General features: G+C 38.2%; 1 protein-coding gene across 3 annotated transcripts in view; it reads right to left on the bottom strand.

The window, feature by feature from the left end:
- The window catches only part of ARHGAP15 (Rho GTPase activating protein 15), a 558,688-nt gene that overhangs the window by 138,653 nt on the left and 395,295 nt on the right, over positions 1 to 24,740 (bottom strand). For all 3 annotated transcript variants that reach the window (XM_042466422.1, XM_042466424.1, XM_042466423.1), the window contains one exon: positions 21,582 to 21,659. In XM_042466422.1, coding sequence (XP_042322356.1) covers positions 21,582 to 21,659 — 78 coding nt within the window. The remainder of the gene's footprint in view (positions 1 to 21,581; positions 21,660 to 24,740) is intronic.

Below are 24,740 nucleotides of genomic sequence, written 5' to 3' on the forward strand. Positions count from 1 at the left end.
ACCACTGTGAATAAATACAACCTAAAGAACATCCCTGTAGAATTGAACAAGAATGTGAGAAATGAATGTGCAGTATTAAGCCGAAGTGACTGGGAGCCAGAAGAGTTGTGGACTGAAGCCAAGGTAAACATCAGGGAAGAATGCAAGAAGACACTAACTCAAGCCAAAAAGACAGAAGCATCAATAGATGACAATTGAAACTCTTCAAGCACTTAAGGGCAAACAAAAAGCAAAGGTAAAATGTGACAGATATAGGCGGGATACAAACCGCCATATAGTACGTATAGGATACGTACTAGGGTTAGGAAGGGGCGGTGCTTCCGCACCCCCCTAACCCTAGTACGTATCCTATACGTACAAGATAGCGGTGCCCCTTCTACATGGGCGCCGCCATCTTTACGTACTGGACGCATAGCGTCCAGATGTGTCGCGGCGCCTATGACATCGCGAGTCCGCGCCAGGCGCCTCGCGACGTCATAGAGGTGCCGCAAGAAGAAGCTCCAAAATGGAGCTTCTTTTTTGCTCCACGCAGGAGCCGCGCGGTTTGGCTGCTGCAGCTCCCGCACAGAGCAAATGGCAGCGGCGGGGGAGCACCGCAAAGCGGCGGTTTGTACCCCGCCATAGGATCATAAACCTGAAGGCAACTGTTCAGTGACTTGTGTGTACAGACAAAGAAAACTGTTATAATAATCAAGGAAGAGACATAGAAGGTGACAACAAAACAATGAAGAACAAGAGACCTCTTCCATAAGATCTGAGAAATCAAAGGGAAATTTAAATCAAGAGTGGGGATATTAAACGACCAAAAGGAGAAGACATTGCATGACTCTATAGACATAAAAGATTGGGGTAATAATACAGTCAACCCTTCTTATACACAGATTTTTTTTATACATGAATTCAAGCATCCACGGTTTGAAAATATTCCAAAAAAGTATAAATTTCAAATATCAAACCTTGATTTTCCATTTTTTTTATAAGGGACACCATTTTGCTATGTCATTATATTTAATGGGACTTGAACATATGCGGATATTGTTATACACAGGGATCTTGGAACCAAACCCCAGCATATAACAAGGGTCCACTGTACATTGAAGAATGATATAGAAGAGATAAAAGGATGACAGATTCATGCAAGGAAAAACCGTTTGAAGATGAACTTACAATTTTAGAAAATGAAGTGAAATGTGTGCTTGGAGCACTTAGGGGAAATAGATCACCAGGAACAGATGGCATACCAATAGAGTCGCTTCAAGCCACGGACACAGAATCTGCTCTAGTTCTAACTAAAATGTGCCAACAAATATGGAAAACAAAAGAATGGCCACAAATTGAAAATACTCAATATACATTTCAGTCCCCAAGAAAGGGGCACCAGGGATTGCAATAATCACAAGAACACTGAATTAATTTCTCATGCAAACAAAGTAATGCTTAAATTTCTACAACAAGAATTCTACTATATATGTAGTGAGAAATGCCAGATGTCTAAGCTGGCTTCAGAAAAGGAAGAGGCACTAGGGGTCATATGATGTATAATGGAGCAAACCAAAGAATTTCAGAAGAAAATCAGCCTGTGCATTATAGATTATAGATTAGAGCAAAGCCTTTGATTGTGTAGATCATGAAAAACTTTTGATCAATCTTAAAACAATGGGTGTGTCACAACATTTAATTGTCCTGACATGCAACCTATACACAGGACAAGAGGCTACTGTTAGGACAGATCATGGAGAAATGAAATGGTTTCCAATTGGCAAGGGGGTCAGGAAATGTATTTTATCACCCTGTTTAATCTGTATACTGAACGTATCGTGGAATTTATGGGGTTGCCATAAATTGATGGGAATTTAGAGGCAAATATACACACAAGGGCCCTAAATCAATGGGGCACATCATACAATTTCCCAGATGTTCTTGAGCTGACTCCTCTTTCTTCCTCTTCCTCTTCTTCATCCTTCCTCCTCCTCTTCTTCTCTCCCTCTTCTTCCTCATCGCAGCTGTTGTGACTCTTCCTCCTCCTCCTCTTCCCTCGCCTTCTCCACCATCCTCCTCTTCCTCGTCCCCTGCTGTTACCCTGCCGCCGCTCGTCCTCCTTTTCTTCCTCCTCCTCTTCTCTGCTCTTTCTTCTCCTTTTCCTTCATCCTCCTCCTCCACTTCCCCAAATCCTCCACTTTCTCCTCCTCCTCCTCTTACCCCCCTCTGTTGCCCTGCTACCTCTTGTTCTCCTCCTCTTATTCTTCTTTCTCATCCTCCTTCTCTTCTGTGCTCTTCCTTGCTCTCCTTCTCCCTTCTCCTCCTCCTCATCCATGCCACTTCCTCTTCCTCCTCCTCTGCCAATGCCACCCCCCGGCTGGCTTGCCATCTGCATATGCTGACGTCTGCAGGTGGCAGGTCCACATATACGGAGGACGGACTGTATATACTTATGTATAAGTCCAGAAATTTTAATTAAAAAATTGAATCAGCAAACCTGGACCGACTTATCCATGGGTCAATGTAAGTACAGTACTTTAACTCTCTTAAAAAAAATGAACCATCCCCTTGTAGAGTGGTGAAAGGTGACAGCTTGGTCTGTCCTAGAATCACCCAAAAGAAGCACCAAGTTGCTCTACTTTCTCTGCTGCAGTGCCACTTCTGATCTTTTTGAATGCCTGGGCAGGAAAATGGTGGTGGAGGTAGCTTTTTGGCACTTCCCCTCAATGTCTTTTTGGTCCCACTTGCACTGATTCCTTCCCCCTCCCATATTGCACAGTTAGATTTACCATAGTTCCCTCCTCATCCACCCATCCTTTAGGGTGAACACAAACAGTTATACCAACCAAAATTTTGTAAGTTCTTTGCTCTGTCCTTTACCCTTAAGTTTTACTTTTAATCTCCCCCCTCCAACACCTGCCGTTGGCTTGTACATGAGGTTGATGTATAGTCTATATATGATAAAACTATGACTCTGGATATCAGCGTTCAATTCCTTGCTCAGCCATGGAAACCCACTCAACCTGAGGCAAGTTACAGACTCTTAGCTCTAGAAACTAATGATAGGCTCATCTTAGGGTGGTCACCAACAGTTGGAAACAACTTGAAGGCACATGACAACAACAAAACTAACAACAACAACAGCAACACAGAAATAAGTTAGTTATGCTCTATTCCAATTTTTTTTTTTTTTAAAAAAGAGAAGTGTTTCATTTAATTTTGAGCAATGGTGGTAATGAATTAACTCAGAATGAAGCATAATTAACTTCATCTTAGCTGAACGTAGTTCCCTTAGTGCAATCCTTTATAAATGCAAGACATAATATTCCAAAATTCTAAGCAGCATCATTCACATGAGTCACATTCCCTACTAGTTAGAATGAGGTCACTTCCCCCCTGGTGGCACCACAGTATTGTAGTAGGCACAACATGACGCTCAATCCCTTGCCATTAAAAAATTTCACAGAATCACTGTTTTATAGATTCTTCATTGGTTTGATTACCTTAGTTATGAGTTAATATTTGAGACAATATATTAACATTAGTTATATCTAACTCTGTGTCATTTAACCTGACTCACACAGTTCAAAGTCTGTTAATCTATATGAAAGTGGTAAACCAAATGGTTTTCTTCGGCTAGACCAAATATATTACATCTCCTTGTGTTTTATACATTTGTGAGCCTCTCTTTCTCTCTCCCTCAATCTCTCTCTCTTTCAAACACATATACTTCACAACACAATACAAGTTTCACATTGCACCAATATTTTTAGCCAACAAATATTCAACACATCAGTAAAGTTGGCTAGCTGAAGCTGTGAGGGAAGTGGGTGGGTGGATGTTATTACTATGCTTTCTCTTTTGCTGGTAGAAGTAGAAATTTTGCTACGGATGCTATAAAATGTTATCATTATTTAACATTAATGGGATGCCAAAGTAAATGGTTAATAATACATTATATAATTAGATGCCTTTCATATCAGTGTATTTGTTAACATAAAATATATTTATAGGGGTTTGGATTTGTACTTTTTAGTTAGGATTGTTCATGTGTGAAAACTAAATTATTTATTCTTTTTTTTAAAAAAAAAGTTCTGGATACAGCTTGTAATTATATGTATTAGGTTTGAGGGCTTTATCATGTGTCTTGGTTCTGAGAAAATAAATCATAGAATCATAGAGTTGGAAGAGACTGCACAGGCCATCCAGTCCAACCCCCTGCCATGCAGGAAATCCAAATCAAAGCATCCCCAGCAGATGGCCATCTAGCCTCTGCTTAAAGACCTCCAAGGAAGGAGACTCCACCACTCTCCGAGGGAGTGTGTTCCACTGTCGAATAGCCCTTACTGTCAGGAAGTTCTTCCTAATGTTGAGGTGGAATCTCTTTTCCTGTACCTTGCATCCATTGTTCCGGGTCCTAGTCTCTGGAGCAGCAGAAAACAAGCTTGCTCCCTCCTCAATATTACATCCATTCAAATATTTAAACAGGGCTATCATATCACCTCTTAACCTTCTCTTCTCCAGGCTAAACATCCCCAGCTCCCTGAGTCGTTCCTCATAGGGCATTGTTTCCAGACCTTTCACCATTTTAGTCGCCCTCCTCTGGACACGCTCCAGTTTCTCAATGTTCTTTCTGAATTGTGGTGCCCAGACCCCCAACCCACCCCCCTCAGTCACAGAAACCTACTGGGAGGCCTTGGGTAAGTCATACTCTCTCAATCTCAGAGAGAGACAAAGGCAAACACCCTCTGAACAAATCTTGCTAAGAAAAATCTATGAAAGGCTCACTTTAGGGTCACCATGTTGGAAACTACTTGAAGGCATGCAACAACAACATTGAGGTGGAAACCATAGAAAAGGAGGTTGATAAATAAAATCTTTCCAGTGGAAAAATAGTGAAGTAACTAAACCAAACTTGCCTATAATTTGTATTTCCTGATACTATTTTGGTGCATTGTTGTTCGAAACCTCTGTTAACTATATACAGGGGCATTCATATATAATGGAAAACATTTCAAGGGAAGGGAAGAGAAGAGAAGCGGGTAAAGAAAAAGAGAAGAAAGTATTTCCCACCCACTATAATCAAAGTTGCCATGTCATCTGTGATTTTGCTATATTTTGAAGTGCAAAGGATGCCACAAATACCAAGGAAAACTCAAATTCCTCAGTGTGGTGGGATGCTTATTTGTTTCCAACACTATACAGGATGATATTACATAACCTTCAAATATTATTTGTACTTTATAGTATAGCCAGCATTTCTATTGGCTAGCTACCACTACATATAAACCAAAGAACCACAGAAATTAAACAAAAAGGAAACACTATGAATTCACTTGCCACACATTAGTAGCTTTGCAGTTTTCATGAGCAAGCTCATTGGCTCTAACTCAAAAGCCAGCTCAGCTGAAGTATACACATTTAACCCAACATCATATCATTATTTCAGAACAATAAATCCATCCAAAAATCAAATCATACTAATTTGTGCATCAAATTCTGGGCTATCCATAGTGAACTATATTAATCACTTTACAAAAGTGTCTTTGCTTACCAAGTTTTCTGATAATGGATTTCTGAAGTTCCCGTTAGGCTGTATTGTTTCATCACAAGTCTATTTTAAAGGAGCAGTTTTGAGAATGTTCAATAGTTCATTTCAAATTAAATGTCAACCTGGAAGCCCACTCTGAGTTATAGGTTCTGATACTAATCCAACTTCTTCCAAATTTGCATGCATCCTTTCATTATTAATAGCATTTCTATTTCGAAGTATGCTATACTGAGCTCAATGGAAATTATTTCCAGGTAGGTTTGTATGGGACTGCAGCCTTAATGCCTTAATGAAAGCTATTAATTAGGAATGCTGTAGAGAATGCCATATGCCTCCTGACAACTCATGTTCAGAATAGCAGAAGACTCTAGATGTCACAGCAGGCTTCCCAAATGTTTCCATGCTGCCATCACCAGCTCTTGCTTGTTCTTCTTACACAGCTTTCTCCCTGATAACATCTCTTTCTTATTACTCCCATCACCCTCTCACTCTCTTACACCATCCTGCACATGGCTCCACTTTATTATTATATTCCCACACATCATGGGAAGTTCTGTGAAGCTGCATTGGCCTTTAATTTGGTGTCATCTGAAGCTCATTTGCTTTTCAACACTGTGTTAATCAAAGGCAAGAAATTTGAAAGCCCTCTCTCTATGTTTCAAGTTCTGACTGCCAACAACCACTGGAACCCAACTGATAATGTTTTCTCCTGTCCTGCAGGATCTGAAGGCATTGCTGGTGGGCCAAGTCCCACTGAGCTGATTATCAGATCTGGAGCAACCTGGTATGCTTAACATTAGGGACAGAGTAGAGGTAGGACAAGCAATAACAAGGAGAAGCTGGTTCAGAACAGGCAAAGGCTGCCAAAAACATATCAAAACTGTACTCAGTAAAACTCTGGTTCAGCTTTCTTTTGAGTCTTTATGTGAATAGAAGCACTTGCAGATTACATCAATATGTGCTCATATGGATGGAGCATTGTAAAAATCTGTGAGCATGTCCTTTCTTGAGCGAAAGTTACTAAGAGATCTGCACTAACAGAAGGACATTAGCAAGATATTTTAAGAACTGCTAGTACTAGATGTACTTTAGAAACGTCAGTAGTATTGCAAATATATGTGTGCCAGTTCCATGACTAGATAAGACCCCTGGAACTTTTCTAATGTGGCAAGGAGAACATTGGCAAAGGCAGATTTTTCTCTTAGTATAATTATATTTTGAAAAAAACTGGCCTGACAAATATTTTCCACTTTTCAGGCTCTCCCACCCCATGTATTTATGTCCCATCCATTTTGAAAGGAGCTCAAGGGTGGTAGGCATAGGATTATCTGGTTGGAGCTACACAACTGGCTTTTAAAAATAAAGATGCAGTCTAACTCACGGTAATCCTGCTGACGTGTAATCCTTTTAGGTATCAACGTCTCAGGTATTTAGAATATTCTAGCTTGCACCAGACCCATTATCTTTGAGCACTCTGGTTATCTTGTATATAGATTCTGATTCTTTAGAATTTGTGTCCTCATTCTATATCTATAAGCTGTGTAAGACTCAGTTCAGGTTGTTAGATATTTATACGACTCTTTATAAAACACTAGTTTTAGCTAGTGGGGCTCAGGCTCAGGACTATCCAGGACTGCTTACCAAAGCATACAATAAGAGGTCTAGATGGATCAGTTTCCTGTACAAACAGTGTGTGAGTGGATGTATGCCATTCTTTTAAACTAATTTCTATAAGAACTGAGCAGAAGACTTTCTGGAGGATTGTGTTCCCTTCGTTTTCAGAGTGGATAGCTTTCAGTGGGTAAGAAAACCAGACTTACAATGCTAACTGATGCCATCCAACATCTTTAGCAACAAATAGAGTGAGCATTTGTTCAAGCTGTATGTTTGCAGTTTTGAAATGGGCACTCAGCAAAGTTATGAAAATATTCAAAAAGTAAACATATTGCAAATTAATGCAAATTTTACTGGCATTAACAAATATGCAAATTAGCTGCCAATCTTGAGCAGTTGGTCACCTTCCAATGTGGCCCTAAGTGCCAAAAAAAATGAACACAGATTTGAGCCATATTTGCACACTATCAGGTCAATACTTGAAATTGGACAGCATGTCTGGTTTTTCAAGGGTAATGAGATGTGTATGGATAGTTTGCGAGAGAAGAGGAAATAAGAGCTGGAGATAGACTTGACTTTTGCTCTCTGAATAGTTAACTTTCCTCTTGCTTTGTGGAGGAGATCATAATAACTTTCAGTATTCCTTGAAGTACAAAAGAACAATTTACACACAGAAGACCTGAATCCAAGACTTACCACAATGCTTACCTAGCCACTGAAACACAGGAACTGCTACCTGTTCCAAATTGGGTTTACTTCAGTGTTTAACACATTTTAATGTTTAGTGGTAAGCCTCATTTGATGTGAATTCCTACTTTGCATTGTTTGTATATTCCCATTATAATTCCTGTCTTGCTGACCTTTTGCAGTGTTCCTTTACTTATCTCAATAAACCTGCATAGATCAGATACAGAAAGCAAGCCACTCTAATTTGATCTCACAAGCCAGCCATTTCCAAAATGAATTACATGCTGATTAGATTGTCTGCAGCACAGAGGCCATGCAACCGATGCAATGTCATGATTCTGGTTGTGCCACATAGCAACCAAGAATGATATGTAGTGATAAATCAGCTCATACAGGATATATGATGTTCAATTGTTCTATACAAACCCCTTTGTGCCATCGATAGATGGCACAAACAAGTCATGTTGCAGGAACATAGCAGAATACTATATACATCAACTGGACCAAGTATTATATAGTGCGAGGAAGATATGACAATAGAGTGTAAATACTGAAACAAAAAGAGTTTGTCATCTGTCTAGAGACTGATAGCCCTTTAAAGAGGAACCACATAATATATCTCTCCCATATAATATGTAAATAAACATTACTGGTGGGAACTCAGTCACATTAATACATGAAGATATCACCATACTGCTATGGCATTATATTAAAAAAACAAAGTGGCCCAGACTGTTGGGAAGTACAGTTGATTCTCTGTATCCATGGATTCTTTACTCACAGATTCAACAATCCATGCTTGAAAATATTCAAGAAAACATAAATTCTGAACAACAAAATTTGATCTTGCCATTTTACTACACCGTTGTATTTAATGAGATATATAACTTTATATTTTTCCTGAAAGATCATGCTCAAAGTTTAGAACTGGTATTAGATCCAGCCCATGATCTTGACATCAAGGTGATCTTATGAGAGGGGTGCCAACAACTAGAGAAAGCAATTCTGAAACCAAGTGAAAGTAGAATTTTAAAAACTGTCTGAGAATGAAAAGTTCTGACTATCTCTCTCACATGTAGTACCCACAATTGCACCCCACACAATGTCCTTATTCATTTCAAGATAGAGATAACAGGGCCATTTACTCACAGCTGAAGTCACATTCAAACTTCAGTGTAATCCTCCAAAGAAAAGAGGCAGGCAAAGCTACCAAGGGAATGGGAACTATAACATAAAAGTTCTAAGTGTGAACAATATTTAATATCTCTTCATTGTCTTCAGGGCTAGAAATTCGGGGAATGAAGGAAAATTTCCCTTTTGGGGGGTAGAATTCTTATTGATGGGCAATGCCCTAATTTTGCACCCCGCATAGCTGTACCCTGGGGCTTTGTTCTCTTCCCCAATCACTTGAGAAAAGTGGTTCAGTGTTGTTCAGGATAGGGCAATCAGAGTCCTCTTTCATTCCAAATGCAGTGCTACTCCAGTGAGTACTTAGTATCCACTAGGTTGTCGTTCCAGGACTCCCCATGGATACCAAAATCTATGGATGCTCAAGTCTCATTAGAATGGTGTAGTGAAATCATGTTCCTTATATAAAATGGCAAAATCAATGTTTGCTTTTTGGAATTTATTTATATTTTAAAATATTTTCAATCTGTGGAATGTTGAATTCATGAATAAGGAATCAATGGATATGGAGGAGCAACTGTAATCTGGTATAGGCAACTATGTGCTACATATAAGGATGAGATAATCTCTTTCTCAATTACTCTTCTTCTTATTCCATATTGGGTTAAGACACTTTTAACCTATAATGATGGAGTTCTGTCACTGTAGTTACAACTGATGATGCAGGTCAGCAGTGCTCAGCCATAGTGTCTCCAAGGAACTTCAGATCAAAGCACTGGCAAATGATTTCTGCAGTGCACTCCCAATCTTGATTGAGACTGGAGAGGCCGGAGTAGTAGCAATGTAGCAATGTAAATAAAATAAGGCTTACCAGTAAACATTAAAATGTGGTAATCCTAAAACAGTGTTTACCACATCACAGTTGTGTCAAAAGGCAACCTGTGACTGAGAGCATGGTAGAGATGTCATTCCCTAGCATTCCAATCTCAAGCAGCTGTGAAATGTTTTGGTCAGGTAAGTTTTGGGAATCATATTTGGACATTCACAATTGTAAATGTGAATCCCAAGAAGTTTTGATATTGTAAATCCAGCCTTTGCTTTTATTTTTCACAGGGAAATCTATGTACATTTAGTTATACACTCCCCCCCCATTTATCTTAATTTATGCATAGTATATATGTTTTCCTCATTGAATAAAGAATGTTTACATTTTGCAAAAACAAATATTTTTAGTAGCACACATTTATTTGAATATATTTGTAAAAGTAACATACAAACATAATCTAGCTGTACTGGCTTCCTCCTGGTGGGAGCAATCCACAAACTGGATCCATTTGTTCTTAAAAACTGGTTAGTGCAATTTGTTTTCCATTCCTAGCTATAGCTGTACCATATATTGTTAAAAATAAGTTCTACTGATTGTAACAATCTTTTATAAATTGTTTTAGTATATAAGAATATTATTTTAGTATTTCAGCATTTTTAAATTTTATAGTCTTGTGTTTTATCATCTGTTTTTGATTATATGTTTGATATTCCATCCTTTGGTAGAAAGAGCATTATAAATAAATGTGCTGCTGTTGTTGTTGTTAACTATCTGGTCCAGTAAATTTTGAAAAGCTTCTTAAAAGAGGAAAGGAGAAAAGCGAAATGAACAAAAAACCCTCCAAAAACCCAACCACCATAATCAATGATTTCATAAACATTTCTTTTAAAATATGCATGAAGCAAGTCTGGGCCTTTAACAGGGGAAATCTTCTCAACATCTCATGATAACATACAACTTACTGGCTACACTAATCTCCATATAGACTCCCAAAGGATAACTTGGGGGGGGGGTGGTACGAAAGAGATGGAACAATAAATGTAAACTATCAGAGGGGATTTCCCTAGTCCTTTGAAATATATTATTTTCCGTCAATCTTGCTAAGTACTAAAATTGCTAAAAGTGCTGGAGACTTCAGGATCGTCTTGGCCCATTAAAACTGTAGCGAGCTTGCTATCTACACTTTAGGAAGCTTTAGGAAGCTGTTGTGCCACAGAGCCTTTGTTAACTGCAAAAGAACCAGAGCTGCTGGCTGCCTTTGAAATGGATATGTTGGGTCAGTGGAAACTGCTGGGTGCTTTTCATTGGCTCCTTATTTTCTTCTTCTTCTGCTTCTTTTTAATACAGTGATGAAATGTAGCTGCTGCCTCTTCTTTTACTTCTTTAAAACCTTGCTTTAAAAACCACCCAGCCCATTTTCACTGACCTGATGAGACATTTTCAAAGGCAACTTCAATCCTTCCTCAGGAGTTTAAAAGACAGTACCACTACTGACTCAAGCTTTTCTCCTGAATGTTAGCTGCTGTTCACATTCAGTTCTGGCAGTGTTTCCTGAAAAATCATTTTTAACAACAACAAAAATCTTGGAAAAAATGGACATAGGCAGACTCTTGTAAATCCTTATACTGTTTGTATGTTTTCCTTTCCTAGGATGATGACACATGAAATATGAATGATGTAAAGCAGCATTTATCAGTGGCCCAGGGGATATGCAAAAAGGATAAATGGGACCACTATTATTTCCAACTGAGGGATGTCATAATATATGTCAATACATACAGGGAGGATCAGAAGACTCAATATAGCTAAATTGTGTATGCATTTATGTGTATGTTTATATCCAAAAACAATCAAATATTTATTTCTTTCATTTGTATGCTGCCTTTGTCCCAGAAGGCAAATAGACAAACAAACATGTGAGACACACACACACACACACATATGTGCATAACTAGGGAAAGGCTCACAGCTTTATGGGACAACTAATACCATGACTATTGTCTTACCTTTGGAAAGGAGATCCAGTACTTATAAAGCCAGTGTTGAAGGTATGTTAGAATCCATAAAATTTCCAATTACAGAGCCAGAATTTATTGTGCACATATGGAAAATAATACTTGTAAAAGAGAGAAGGGTATGTGCCTGGTGCTGTCAATACTGTGAAGGATTGGGTGATTATAAAGCAAATTAACAATACTTTTAAATGTGCATTCACTTATCTTTCCAATTAAATCCTTGTTAAACAACTGCACAGACAGTAATGGTACTTCTGCAAAGCATGGATCAAGACAGTTTTATTGTAATTTTTACTTGGTAACAATTAATCAACTAGTTATTTTCTTTATTATTAAATTATTTAGTTAATAAATATTCTCAGTTGGCCAACATATTTGTAATTCACATCTTATGTTATTTTGTTAATGCCAGAGTTTATACTGAATGTTGTATTAAATACAAGATTTACTCAGGAGCCATTTTATTTTCCAACTTATTATTGTGGCAAATAAAATCAACTTCTAACTAATGTTAGATGACATTTTGCTTTATAAAAAATGTGCCATCTTCTAAAATGATATTACAGATTCTCAATTCTGATAATATGTCTTTCCTTCACAGGTAGAATGGACATTATATCCTTTTTAAAGGTTTGAAGTATATTAAAGTCTGAAAAACATTACCGCTTCCCTGAAATATGAATATGAATGCTAAAAATGCAATAATTGACCTATGGATGATGTGTTGTATTTTAAAGTTAACATGCAAATGAGGCTATGCAAAGGTCAAGGTAGTCTGCAAATGCCAAACATTCTGTAAACAAAGAATCTGATATGAAAGACAATTTGTATTTACCTTATTTCACCAGGGACCTCCAATTAATATCAACTTCGGTTGATACGCCAACTGCGACCCTACCTGGGCCAAAGGGACCTTGAAACAGTGGTACACGCTCTGGTAACCTCTCGCCTAGATTTCTGTAATGTGCTCTACATGGGGCTACCCTTGTACCAAGTCCAGAAGCTTCAGTTAGTACAAAATATGGCAGCCAGATTGGTCACCGGTGCAACTAGGTTTGACCATATAACTCCTAAGCTGAACAATACAAGGTGTTGGTTATCACCTATAAAGCCCTACATGGTTTGGGCCCGAGTTACTTGAGGGACCGCATCTCCCCCTATGAGCTGCCCCGCACACTCAGAACATCCGGGAAGAACTTATTGGAAACTCCATTGTCCAAATACGTCTCCTCTTCCCAAAGGGCCTTTACAATAACGGCCCTGCGGATCTGGAACAGCTCCGTCTCTTTGGAAACACTTAAAAAGAGATTGAAAACCGCACTCTTTTGCCAAGCGTTCCCCTCAAGGAGTGATGTCTACATGACCAATATGCCTGCTGATAATGATATTCTGTCTTACCCCTGGATGTTGGATGCTGTTGGATTGTTGTATTTTACTGATGTTTGTATAGATGTACCATTTTGTGTTTTCATAGTGTATTGTATTGCATTGTATGTATTGATTTTAGTAGTCTGTAACCCTGCTTCGATCCTTAGGAGAGGCGGGGGAACACAAATAAATTATTATTATTAATAAACACTGATACTCCTATGGCTTGTGATAACCAAAAATTGTGACAACAGAGTATAACAGAGATGGGAAGGAGCCCTGGTGGCACAGTGATTAAATGCCTGTACTGCAGCCACTCACAAAACCATAAGACTGAGAGTTCAATCCCAGCCAAGGGGGCTCAAGCTCGACTCAGGCTTGCATCCTTCCGAGATTGCTAAAATGAGTATCCAGCTTGTTTGGGACATAAATGGGACTTACACTTTGTAAACCGCTTAGGGAGTGCTTACATGCACTGATAAGCAGTACAGAAATGCACTTGCTATTGCTACTGATTCACCCAAGGTCACCCAGTGGGTTTCCATGGCTGAGTTGCGAATGGAACCCCAATCTCCATAGTCCAAGTCCTCCACCGAAATCACTACAACATGTTGGCTCTAACTGGGAGATATTTCAAGTGCTTCAAAATAGTTTAACAACTCCCTAACATGAGTTCACCCTCTCCCATGATGTCCATGGACCTTGGTGTCCCCCAGGCACTGGACCTTCCTGCTTTTTAAATCTAAGAAGTTTGCTTGCTGCAAAGGATTCCATTTTCCCTATATGAAGTAGGTGCTCAGCTAAACCTAATATAGTTCTGGTGCTGCAGCACCAACTTGATAGAATTTATTTCCTTTTCCTTCTCTCCTGTAGCCTTCAGAGCTGCCACAAATGCAGCCCAGAAAGAGTTGCCCAGTCCTCCAGAACAGTTTTTTTGTTGGTAGTGAAACTGTATATAGAAGACAGCAGTGGGAAGGGAGGTTTACTCCTTCCTGCTTCTAGTGGATTCTGAAAATTCACTTTTGGATCTTGGCTTCTGACCTCACCCCTACCTTGCACTTAGTTTCTTGTCTAAGTTACTACTCTATGAACTTCCTGAATTTATTTTCTGTGAAATGAAAGTTAAGGCAGAAGACAGGTAACATTTAAACTGAGGGTTTAACATAATATGGAGCTATGATACCTCTATCTTTTAATTGGAAAGTGCAATTCACTTTTCTTTTAGCCTCATGAGTTTGTCTTCTAGGATATGCTTTGTGAATGGCAGAGAGCCAGCCACCCTCCTGCAGCCATTTTATCAGAGCACAGGTTATGCTCTCAAAATCTTGACCATCAAATCTTGCCATAAAACTCGCACTCTTTTAACCCAGCTCCACTTCTTTTCAAGTAATTAGTACACAAGTATTTTCAGGATGAAAATATCATGTGATATGACAGTGTAGCTTCAGTGATTTAGCTGCATCTCCTACCCTGCAAAAAAAATTTCCTTTTAAGTCATGCATAATCCCCATAGATGAATTAGCAAAGCTTTGGAGAATGGGGCTGAGTGATGACATGCCCAGTGCTCTCCTGCTAGTGGGGTACACTGTGACATGACTCTTCAGGATTCCTATCTCTCCTTGTCAGAGGGAACTATGCTTCCTGGAGAGGGCTGGACATGTCTTTGCTCACCATTCCATTCTCTACCACCCTGGAAACTCTTCCTGTAATAACAAAGGAAATATTATGTGTATGTATGTGTGTATATATGTGTATATAGATATAAGAAATTAGTTAATAGACAAGGACACTTTTGAGATAGGATGTGAATAATTTGTTGGTATGCAAGGCAACATGTTATATTAATAAGCTCATACAATAAAAATGAGGGGGAGAGAATAAAACTGGCTGGAATAAAAAAAATGAATTGTGAAATGAAACTCTGGGCTCTTGTTGCGTGTCTCCAAGTCATTTCCAACTTATGGTGGCCATAAGGCAAACCTATCATGGAGTTTTCTAGGCAAGGTTTGCCTTTGAGGCTGAGAGAGTGTGATGTGCCTAAGATCATCCAGTGGATTTCCATGGTCAAATGGTGATTTGACCCCTGGTCTATAGAAGAACCAATAATGCCATTTTAATTAAAATAGCAACAATTGACAAGGAGGATAGTACACATATGTAAAATTTTGCTTTTTAACAAAAAGAAGAAGAAACAATGCTACTATTATTCACATAATTCTAATTGTTACACCCACTCAGAGTAGACCCACTGAATCAACTGTATTTGTTAATGCAATACCTATGCAATTTCTATTGAGTCATTTATTTTACTCTAGATGAGACTAACAGTGGATACAGAATAATGTGCCTAGCAATCCTTATGATATTTAGTTATCTAACAGGGCAAACCTATGCATGTCTACTCTAACCTATGCCCAGACTGGAGCACAGTCAGACTTGCTCCCAGGTAAGTGTTTATGAAATAGTAGTCTGACTTATAGTAGCTGAAAAAGCTATGAATTTGGAGCTGTGAACTGTATTGAAAGATGTTATCATTTGCACCTCTTATAATCAAGATTTTTTTTCATTTATAATAGGAAATATAAATCATAGATAAAAGATAATCTTGCCACCTGAAAGTTAACAAAAAAGTACATTATCACTGGCCTTCTATACAGAGATTGCCTATACAGAGATTGTTAAAATAAAAAGTTGTTCTGTTATGGTCATTGTTGGTGAGTGTAAAATGAGGATGTAATAGTAAACAGGAAAAAAGTGATTCAAAGGGATTTTTAATACATATCTGAGGAATTTCCTAAACGTCTACCAATAAAATTGGACACATGTAAGAATTTTTGTTATTTTCTCCTCTCCACCCCTATTGGTTGCTACTTATTCAATTTTTGATCTGGTTGATAATGTTCACAGCACAAAGAAAGGGACAGCAATAATACTTTGGGTCATTCTCTATAAAAATTATAGTTTGGTAAGCTTGATATGCTTAAGGTTTCCCTACAATGTTAAAAAATGTGCAACCATGGTACAAGATTCCAGTCACACGGAAATGAGAACAGTCTCAATTTATGTCGGTTTTGCACTCCACAGAGCAGGCATTTTGATGTAAGAATCAGACATGGCCAACTGACAGTGTAGAAATGAACATTCAAGCAGTTTGCTCATATAAGGATTGATGATCTGTTCAATTTGGGGCATTTTAAATGGATTTTTCATGCAGTGTTGACTAATGCTTATTGCTGAATAATATTAACAAAAGCAACAAAACTCTGGAACAAAGGAAAATGAGAGGACAAAATAAATAATAAAGTTCACATTCAAGAGCTTTCTCCTCCTCAAGCACAATAAAGGGAAAGCAGAAACGCTGTCATATCAAACCAAAGTATTTTCAGAATGAGGTATCAATACTTTATAAATCATCTCATTTCCTCTACTTCTAAGTGTCCACTATAAACCTACAGATGTAACGGGTCTCAGTTGTTGTTTTGCATGACAATAACAAGCTCTGTGCATGTGTCATAGCTTTTATATAAGCTTTTAAAAACCTACATGGTATTTCCTAACACACTGGAGGGCCAGCTGTAGTGCTACAGATGTTGCCAGACTGCAACTCCCATCAGCTATGGGCAGCATGACCAACAGGGGGGTGTTGGTGGGTGCATCTGAAAGGCCAAAACTTGTCTATCCCAGAACTATATTTTATTTATATGCAGCTTAGCATCAAAAGTTTGGTTAGAATTTACATTCAGTGCACTGGGTAAGAAGGCTGTGGGGCTGCAGTTTTTGCACACAGTTTGGCTTTTCTGCCTTGAATCCTATATTTTTGGGAGGTGGCAGGGAAAGGCAGGATACAAATTGAACAAAGAAATAAATATTGGCTGGTGTTCAGTAATACACTTAGAGATCCATAACTGGGTTATATTCAGTAGGATTATGTAGCCTTAATGTTGTTGTTATTGTTGTTGTTGTTGCTGCTGCTGTTACCTACCTTTGAGTTGACTTCGACTCATGGCAACCCTGTGAATCTTACTGTGAGTCTTATGGTAAACCTATGCAAATACCACTCTTATGTGACAGTCACCAATCAAGAAAAAGAGATCCATTCAGCTTCTGCTTGGCATGCAAGGAGGATGATATTTCCACCTCTTCCTACCAGAAAGGAAGGGTGTGGTCTTCAAAAGCAAGACCCCTGGTGTAAGTTCTTATCACAGCCTTGTTTGCTGGTGAGAGGGGTGGAAATGTTGCTCTCCTTTCACATTGGTGAGAAGCTGAATGGTCTTCCTTTGCCTGATCCAGCTGCTAAAGCATCCTTGTGGGAATGGGAAGGCCAGGGGATACTATTCTTTCACATAGGAGAAACTAAATAGCTGATCTAGGATTCTGGCAATTCTTCAGATAATTTTATCAGAAACAGATTTAAATCCAAAGCCTTGAGTATTTTAGTAACAAAGTAAAAACAGAATAGTTAGGTTAAAATTAAACCCAGTGGATGTAACACAACTTGCTCTGTGCATGTATGTGCAGGCTTGTAACCTTAGATCCTAATATTTAAACTGCTGCCCCCCTTCAAATCATGGTATTCAAACAAGACTGCAGTTATAGGATGCTGAAATGAGCAGCCCTTACAAATGTTTTGCATCTCTCTCTCTCTCTCTCTCTCTGTGTGTGTGTGTATGTCTATCCACGCATATATCCACACATTTACACAACATTAAAAATATGGATTTCCATTACTCATAAAACTGCAAAAAAATCATGCAAATTAGTTTCAACACAAAATTGGAATATTTTAAAACAAAATCAGTTTGCAGACAGGTGAATGGAATGTGAGGAATGAATGGAACATGAGGATATTACATGTGATAGGGTATTTGTTCTGGGAGTCAGTACCTCTGGATCAGTGTTATGCAGTGGGTAGAATATTTGATTTCGACATGAGAAAGCTCATATTCAAATCTCTATCTCGTAATGAACCAGGTTGTCCAGATCAGTGCTTATTAACACTATCTGGTGTGTGTGTGTGGGGGGGGGGAGCACAGTAGTTTTTCCCCACTGTGCCAAAGACCAGTACCATATTTGTGCCCTTCCCTGCACTAATTTCTTCCCTGGAAACCCACTGCCAAGTGGCGGCCAAGACTCTGAGTAGATCACTTTTGGGAAGGATATAAATTAAAATGAACAAAATGAACAAATGAACAGAATATTCCTATGCATGTTTGCTCTGAAGTTCCATTTTCTTCAGTGGTAAAACTACATTAAGATTGGGGTCAAAGAACCAACATCTATAGAGATACAAGGGACTGTAATAGTAATAAATTAATTAAGCATATTGATTCATTAAATTGATTTCAATAGATTTGAAAACAAAGGCTCAAAAAGTGGGGATTTCCCCTCTTCAGCCTTCTCTGATGTCTGTTCTTTTAAAGATGCTCTCTAATGGCTTCATGCCCTCGTTGGACATTCAGGATTACAGGTGACAATTATTTTCTTTCTCTCAGTCAAACCATCGACCCACTACTACACCATTTTGCATTATGGGTTAGGATCAACATACATTTTGATACAGTATGTTGAAGCAAAATGAAGACAAGAAAGACCCAATTTCTGTATCACCCTTCATATTAGTTTGTTGTATTGGACAAAACTACAGGATTCGCATGAAGAATGAAGGTGATGGCAAGTATGCATTAAGAGATGACTGATCAAGTAGCTTGGTCTCTTCCACAGTACTTTAAAGCAGCAATGAGAACAGAGAGTGAACATCTAAAACAGGACTTCTGGGACTAGGAAGAAGTGCTAACTGACTAGAGCTTGCATGGTGAAATAAGAGCTTTGACTTTTTTATTTTTAAGTTGAATGACTTTACTGGCTTGGTGGCTTGGGATGGATTTGGCAATTCAGTTTCATACAGAGATGTAGGACTTAGTTCATCCCTGGTGTAATTCCATCAAACTCAAAGTGATGAAATCCTTTGCATACATTTGATGACAAGTTCACAGAAATGTTTTAAACAGACTTCAGTGGAGTTACATTGGGGAAGAATTTGATCCTTTCTGGGATTTTTCTCCTCCAGTTTTAAATGTCTTATAGTTGTATTCTTAATTTGAGGCTGTTCTTTAGAAATAAATGTGCCATATGTATATGAACCTCAAAATTAGGACATGTCATAGAATAGAAGAAAACACAGGACACTTAACAAAAGAACAAGAAAGAAAAGCAAGCAGCAGTAACTTTTAATATTGCTTCGCCGTACTTTGCATACAAAAGTAAAGATAAAATAATGTAAAGGACATACAAATCCACTATGTGGTTAGAAATGCCTAAAAGAGCAAATGACCCAAATATAGCCACAGCACTCATTCACAATGTTGTGTAAATACACACGGATTTAGGATGGGTTTAGATTGACTGTGGAGTTTATCACATGGTAGGAATTTCTCTTAATTTCGAATGAAAAGAAAGTGGGGCCAGAATGCATTCACGTGAATTTGCTAGTTCAGCGAATTTACGTGAATTCGAATTGTGTTCGAACTGACTTCCCATTGCCCAAAAATAGCTTGCCATTGCCAGAAATTGCGTGTGATCACCTCTCATGCAATAACGTGAAATCCCATGATTGCGTTTGGATTGCCATTGGATTACACTTCCAATTTCCCTTGTCTGATAAACTTCTGTGTCACAGTAGGTGCCCATGTGGTAATGTTATAATACTGAGACAAACAAGTTCAGTCAAGGAATGAATTCTTTAAACAAAAGGCTTTCAGAATTCCAGCTGTCCTACCCCTATGCCATAAAGAGAATAGAGGTCCCTCCGAAAGCAACCTGAAAGCCTGTGAGTCTTCTGGGAGCACATAGAAGTGATCTGTTGTGAACTGGCAGCAGCACATCAGGGATGGGCGAATGTACAGGAGCTAAAGGCCAATTTCCTACCCTTGACCCACCAGTGGGCTAAACCCCACTGACCATGCCACATCCTACTGTATCACTTCCTGTCATCATTTTGAAGGAGAAAAAGAAGGAAAATAAGGTATTTGAGAGCAGTTCTAAGGGCATTTGGGGAATTAGGAAATATAGTTTTTATGTTCATTGCATTTTAGAAGGCTTTGGGTATGATTTTTGGTTCATTTTTGATCCCACTTCAAGTTCAGGGAACTTTAGTAGGGAGGGGATCTACAAAAGGGGGGTCCTGGGTATCAAATGTAGCCAACAGGATGCATTTTTTTTAACCCTCCTCTACATGACAGCTACTGACAATGACACTTCCTTTTAAATCTCTGCAGCAATGCTAGTCAGGGCAACTTATGTTCACATGGAAATTGTAGCTCTCACAAGCACCAACTCTGTTTGAGTGCTTTCAAGTATGAACCACATCAGGTCTTACACTTTTCTGAGATATCCCCAACTAGTCTGAATCAGGGACAATATTATTTCATAAATCTAAAACCATGATTAATCAAGTAAAGATGCTTAAATGATGTGATTTTATTTAATAATGGCAATATCTTTAAGTGATATTTTTAATAAACAAATGTAGTTGATTAGCACCTAACCATACCACTATGGCACTAGGAGGCCTCACAGTCAACAGGAAAATTTCCATCTATAACCATGACTGTTATCTGCCAACATAACTGCGTTGCAAGCTGTTTAAAGTTAGGACGAAAAAATTCAAGGTTTGACCTCTTCTCTCACATATTTTAATTTAATGCATGCGGTATTGTTCTACATCAAAGATATTTCATTTTAGGTCTCATGATTATGTACACCTTTCAGAGCCTCACTGTTATATCATTTATGTCACAGTAAGGTGCAATACATGCACCTCAACAATAATCTGTGCAACTGGTTAGCTTGTCATCTGATGCTGGCTTCGGCATCTATTGGAGAATGTTAGACTTATTAAAGTATTCCAGAAAATCAATAAAATCATTAAGCAAAATGAAATATACCATGAAATATTTACTCTTTTCTCCTTCAGTGACACCATTCTGAAGTGCCTTTGTTTTATTTTATTTTTTAAAAAAACTTATTTCATTTATTTTTCTTCCATGCATCTTAAGACCTTTTAATACTTTGCCCCATTTTCCTTACACCTGACACTGACATGCCATTTTAATTTTTAAAAATAATCCTCAGATTCACTATTTGGGATATGTCATATTCAAAATTTCCACTTCTTTTGTCTTTCTTTCTCTGCTTCATCATTCTGTTTTCTTTATGATATGACTGCTCCTCTCCTCTCTTCTAACCCACTTTCTGGCTGTTTGCCGTATCTCTGTACATGTCTCTTCCTCTCTTCTGCAAAATGCCACTCATCATTCTGTGCCACTAATGTACCACAGCTTCTAAAATCCATTGTATTGTCATTTCAGACAGATAAGTACTAAACAAAACATTACAGGGCAAAGGAATCACTTACCCTGATTGACAACAAATCGTAACTTCTGTATCGTTGCCAGATTGCCGCTGACTCGGTATATTCCATCAACATCCAGACCTGAAAAAGAAAAACATACTTCATATTGGCTTGTGTGACTATTATACTTAAGATGTTTGTCAAGACAAATATAAATGTCCTAACAAATGCAGAGAAATATATACTTCAGTGAATTTCTTGGTAATAATTCACTAGATTGATTAGAGTTGCATGATATTCCCTTTCAGTTTCTACATGAAAAGGGGAAATGGTAATTACTTGAAAATTTCAGGATTACTAGATAGATAGCACCCATTAGTACAAACTCCTCCTTTCACATAAACAGAGGTAAAAGTCTATGTATGTAAGGGACCACATGTGAAATTTCGTGCATGAACTGCAAAAGAAACTCTATGTGAAAATTTCATCATACCTGGACAGGACTTCAAGAAAAGACTCAAGAAACCATATGGCAAACTCAAGACTCAAAGGCAATGCCATATGCCCATCTATTGAATCAGAGCAGTGAATGGCACTTTCTACCAACCCTAGTCAATTACAGATATTAAAGAATATTATCAAAATTTCTGATCCTTGATGAGAAAGAGTGTCTCAACAATTCATTAAAAATGAATTGCCACATCAGTTTTTTTGTTGTTTAATTGTGTTTCAGTTTCTGTATCTTGTGAATTTTTTAACAGTGTTTTTTAACTTGCTGTAAGTTGCTTTGAATCCTGAACTAGGAAAAAGGCAGGAGAGAAATAAATATAAATATACTACTATTATTACTACTAATGCTACTACTATTATTACTAATAATAAAAATAACAATAATGATATTTTTGGTATTTTGAGATTGTTTTCACAAAAAAATCAATTAAAAAGGTTTTTTTCCTCACAAAATCCTTTGGTAAAAACATCATATATTGCGCAAAATGTTATTTTTGCAGAAAACCATGACAAACAACTTTTTGTCATAAAAACATTCTAAATATGAAGGATTATTAGGAAATGCATGAAAGGCATCACAATCTTGGCCAGCAAGGCATTTCTTTTTAATAAATAAATAAATAAATAAATGTTGCAGTGCAATAAATACTCAGGGTGCATAATACCTAAAGCCTGTCAGATTAATCTGGCACACTAGGCAGAAAATCCCCCAAGCACCACTCATTTTACCTGGCAATAAAAATACAATGAAACATACAATGAAATATAAAATTATAAGAAATGAAATAACTAAGAATATGCTGCTCTTTCATGACATTTAACATCTGCTGCCTGTAGCAACCATTTCTGTCTAATGGTAGGGCTGTCACTGCTGTGCAGAATTATATTACATTGTCATCCTAACCAATGTTAAAAGCTCAGGAGTAAGCAATAGAATTGCATAGTTTCTCTTTGCAATTATTTGCAGAGCAAGTTTCTCTCACCCTATGGTTAAGAGGTACATTTGCACTAATATTGTTTATTATCAGATGTGGGCAAAACATCATGCAAACGTGGCAGAAACGTTGTGGAAGCGTCAGGGATGTGATCATCAATGGTGCTTCTAAAGTGTAATTGGGACTTCCTGCTATGTTCCCATCATGGAATCATTCACAGGGAAACCATTATCTGAATAACGGGATAACACATTATTCAGAAAATGGCTTCTCTTGGCTTCCCTGAGACCGATTCCATGACAGGAACATAGTGAGAAGCCTCAGTTACACCTTAGAGGTGCCACAAATTATCACATCCCTGGACCTTCTCCAACATTTCTACCACGTTTGCATGACATTTGGATGATATTTCGCCCTGTGTCTGATCAGGTCCAAGATATTATTCTGAACCATCTTTATGTTCCTTTTTTGGTTTTAAAAGTGAGTTAAGCAGGAAACTGCTTTAACTCTAACCATTGTTAAGCTCATTATCATGCCAACATAGCTATTAACAGGAGGTTAGGCTGTGGGGAGGGTTGGAGATATCTGGATTCCACAAAGCAAAAACAAAACAAACAAACAAACAAAAACCTTTTATCTGCAGTACATGCATGAAGAAAGCCTGCACAATCCTCAGATTGACTGTAGAGTGTTTTAACTATTGCATAAACCTGACTAATGTTTCCATCATGTATAAGTCAACGGCAGGAGTTGGGGGCCAAAATTATGGCTTTTGATATAACCTGTAGATAAGATTAGGGTAAAACGTGGGGGCACGTAACAAAGGATTTAAAGGATGAAGCAAAGAAAAATGATGCCAAAGAACTTTTAAAAATTCTAGTATATACATAACTATTTGTGCTCACCCTAAAGACTGGATAGATGGGGAAGGAGCTGTGCAATGTTCTGGGAAGGTGACCAGACTAAGGCAGGGCTAAGAAAATTCACAGATTCTTCAAGACTGATTCCTTTAAGTGCTCCTTTGAGGGGAAGCGCCAAAGAGCTAATACTAGCATTTTCTCACTCAGGCATTCAAAAAGGACAGAAGTGGCACTGCAGTAGTGGGGGTAGAGGGGGGTTGATGCTTCCTGGGATGGAGTAAACTTTTACCTTTCACCACTTTACTCAGAGAAGGGGATGCTACTGTTTTTTGGATAAAAGTTCAGTACTTACACTGACCCATGGATAAGTCAAGTCAGGGTTTTGGGGGTCAAATTTTTGACTAAAAATTCTGGACTTATAAATAAGTATATACAGTAATTTGACTAGATCTATTGTATGTTGTGATCTGGAGTCTATTTCAAATGGACCAATATGTTTGATGGATAACAGAAAGCTAAAATTAGAATCCTTTATAAACTTTGGCATAGTTAATAACTTGAGTATGACAAACTATGGCCCAGTACAGATGGGCCTCGACGCACGTCTTGATGACATGCTAGGGTTGCCTCGGGGCATCGCTTACAGACACCCCACAACCCTAGCACATATTCCGTACGTCAAAATGGCGGCACCCTGTACAGATGGGTGCCGCCATTTTGATGTGACAGACGCTTATTGATATTGCAGTGTGATACTGACATCATGAGTGTGCCATCACGAGTGCTCCACGAGGAAGTTGCGTGGTTTGTCCACTGCAACTTCCTCATGGAGCAAAACAAGGTGCCGGCAGACCGCTTTTTTGGGCGGCCTGTACTGGGCCTACAATAAACTGAATAATATTTTGAAGTCCAATCTT

Source organism: Sceloporus undulatus, chromosome 1 (assembly GCF_019175285.1).
Source record: "Sceloporus undulatus isolate JIND9_A2432 ecotype Alabama chromosome 1, SceUnd_v1.1, whole genome shotgun sequence".
Lineage (NCBI taxonomy): Eukaryota > Metazoa > Chordata > Lepidosauria > Squamata > Phrynosomatidae > Sceloporus > Sceloporus undulatus.